Below are 2062 nucleotides of genomic sequence, written 5' to 3'. Positions count from 1 at the left end.
CCGCCCACCCCTCCCTCCGTGTCTCCCACATCCACCCCCAGGAAGTCCAACCCTGAGATCAAGCCCTGCAAGGCCAGCGACAACTGGACCGCCATCACCTTCAAGCCGGACCTGGCCAAGTTTGACATGGCAGTGGGCACCCACCCTCATGCACCCAGCCCAACCGCCATGCCACCCGTCTGCGCCACGCCCACTCGCAACCCCACCCTGCCGCCGCCCACGACAGTGCCTGCTCGCGGTGTGCCCCGGCATGTGCCACCTCGCCCCTCTCGCCGCCCTTGCCTCTCAGCATCACTACTCGCCCCCATACGGGCGCCGCGGCTTCCTCCCGCCCGCCGCGTCCCGCACCTTGCTGGCCCGCTGCCACCAACAGCAAGCCCCTGTGCGCCCCGCACCACCGCCGCCCCACGCTGCCCCCACGCCGTGCGCCGCGCCCCCTCTGCCCCCTCTCCCCCCCAAAAGGAGCTGGAGGACGACGTGGTGGCGCTGATGCACAAGCGCGTGTACGACATTGCGGGCGTGCTGGGCAAGACCGTCAAGGTGCGGTCGCGCGCCCCCCGCCCGATGTGCTCCCGAGCCGCCGTCGGACCCCCGCGCGCGCGCCGAAGGAAGGACTTCCTTGCCCCTTGCTTGCCCTGTCATTGAACCCACAAGCTGCAGAGCCGCGCATGCCCCGCGTCGCGTCAGATAACCACTCCCTACCCATGCTTCATACACAACTCGACGCAAACACACAATCACACTCGCGCACACAACAAGCCACGTGCATGGTCCTGTTCCACACCCCTCCACACCCACCCCGTCCACCCCTCGACTCCCCCACCCCCCCCCCAGGTGTACCTCAACGGCGTGCGGCTGCCCGTCAAGGCGTTCCAGGACTACTGCGAGCTCTACCTGGGCCCCAAGGACGCCGGGGTGCCGCGCGTGTACGAGCGCGTCAACGACAGGTGACGGGGCGGACGGGGCAGACGGGTGGGGGCGGGCACTTGACTCTTATTCGTGGGGGTTCCTTGGAGGCGGCCCCTGCCGCGCGGCTGCCCACCTGCAGTTGCAGCCCGGTCAGCACGGGCCGCAGCCGGCGCCCTTCCTTCCCCCAGGCGCTGAGAGTCGCCGCCCTCCCTTCCACCCCACAACACTGACCCCTTCCCTGCCGCCCCCTTTTTTCCTGCACCCCTTTTTCCTGCAGGTGGGAGATCTGCGTCAGCGCCACGGACGGCCAGTTCCAGCAGGTGTCGTTCGTCAATAGCATCTGCACCTCCAAGGGCGGCACGCACGTGGATTACCTCGTCAACCAGATCTCAAAGTGGGCGCGTCAAGATCTGGTCAATCTGGATTGCGCGCGCGTTGCGTGTTCCGGCGCTGTGCTGCAGCTCGCATCCGGCTGAAGCAGGGGGCTGTGGCTGCTGATGTGTCCCGTCCCTCATCAAGTGGCCTGTGGCCGTGCGTGCTGCGCGGAAAGTGGCAGTTGGTCAAAGCAAGCGGCCCCTCCTGTCTGCGGGTTGTTTGAAGGGGCAGCTTCTTGCTACTTGCACGGCCGCCCCATCCGCCGCCTGCGACCGCGGCTGCCCCGTTTGCGCGGCCCAGCACTCATCCCCGCCGCCGCCCCCCCCTCTCCCCCCCCACCCCCGTGCCGCACCCGCAGGTACATGTGCGAGAAGCTCAACAAGAAGAGCAAGACCGCCAACGTGAAGCCCTTCATGGTCAAGAACCACCTCTGGGTGTTTGCCAACGCGCAGATCGTGAACCCCGCCTTCGACTCGCAGGTGACCCCGCGCGTCCCCCCCTTCCCCCTGCACGCTGCTTCCAGGAACGGCGGCGGGGCGCGACCCCACATCAGCACACTGTCGCCCACGCCTTGGATATTAGATGGCCCGCTCAAGCCCTGCAGCAGGGTAGTGGTGCACAATATTCTGAGCTGCCGCCGCTGAATCTCTGTTGCTGTGCCCCCCCCCACCTCAGACCAAGGAGACGCTGACCACCAAGGCCTCCAGCTTTGGCAGCAAGTGCGAGCTGACGCCCGCCATGCTCGAGAAGATCTCAAAGTAAGCCGCACGCCCCCCCC

General features: G+C 67.4%; 1 protein-coding gene across 1 annotated transcript in view; it reads left to right on the top strand.

The window, feature by feature from the left end:
• MNEG_3423 (DNA topoisomerase II) overlaps positions 1–2062 on the top strand; it is a gene marked incomplete at both ends in the record, with an annotated part of 6120 nt that overhangs the window by 1966 nt on the left and 2092 nt on the right. The window contains 6 exons of the mRNA XM_014048094.1: positions 42–132; positions 463–540; positions 835–947; positions 1187–1303; positions 1643–1763; positions 1960–2042. Coding sequence (XP_013903548.1) covers positions 42–132; positions 463–540; positions 835–947; positions 1187–1303; positions 1643–1763; positions 1960–2042 — 603 coding nt within the window. The remainder of the gene's footprint in view (positions 1–41; positions 133–462; positions 541–834; positions 948–1186; positions 1304–1642; positions 1764–1959; positions 2043–2062) is intronic.

The sequence above is a fragment of the Monoraphidium neglectum genome (genome assembly GCF_000611645.1).
Source record: "Monoraphidium neglectum strain SAG 48.87 unplaced genomic scaffold scaffold00430, whole genome shotgun sequence".
Lineage (NCBI taxonomy): Eukaryota > Viridiplantae > Chlorophyta > Chlorophyceae > Sphaeropleales > Selenastraceae > Monoraphidium > Monoraphidium neglectum.
Note: the sequence above shows the minus strand (reverse complement) of the source record. Positions and strands in the feature narration are given on the sequence as shown.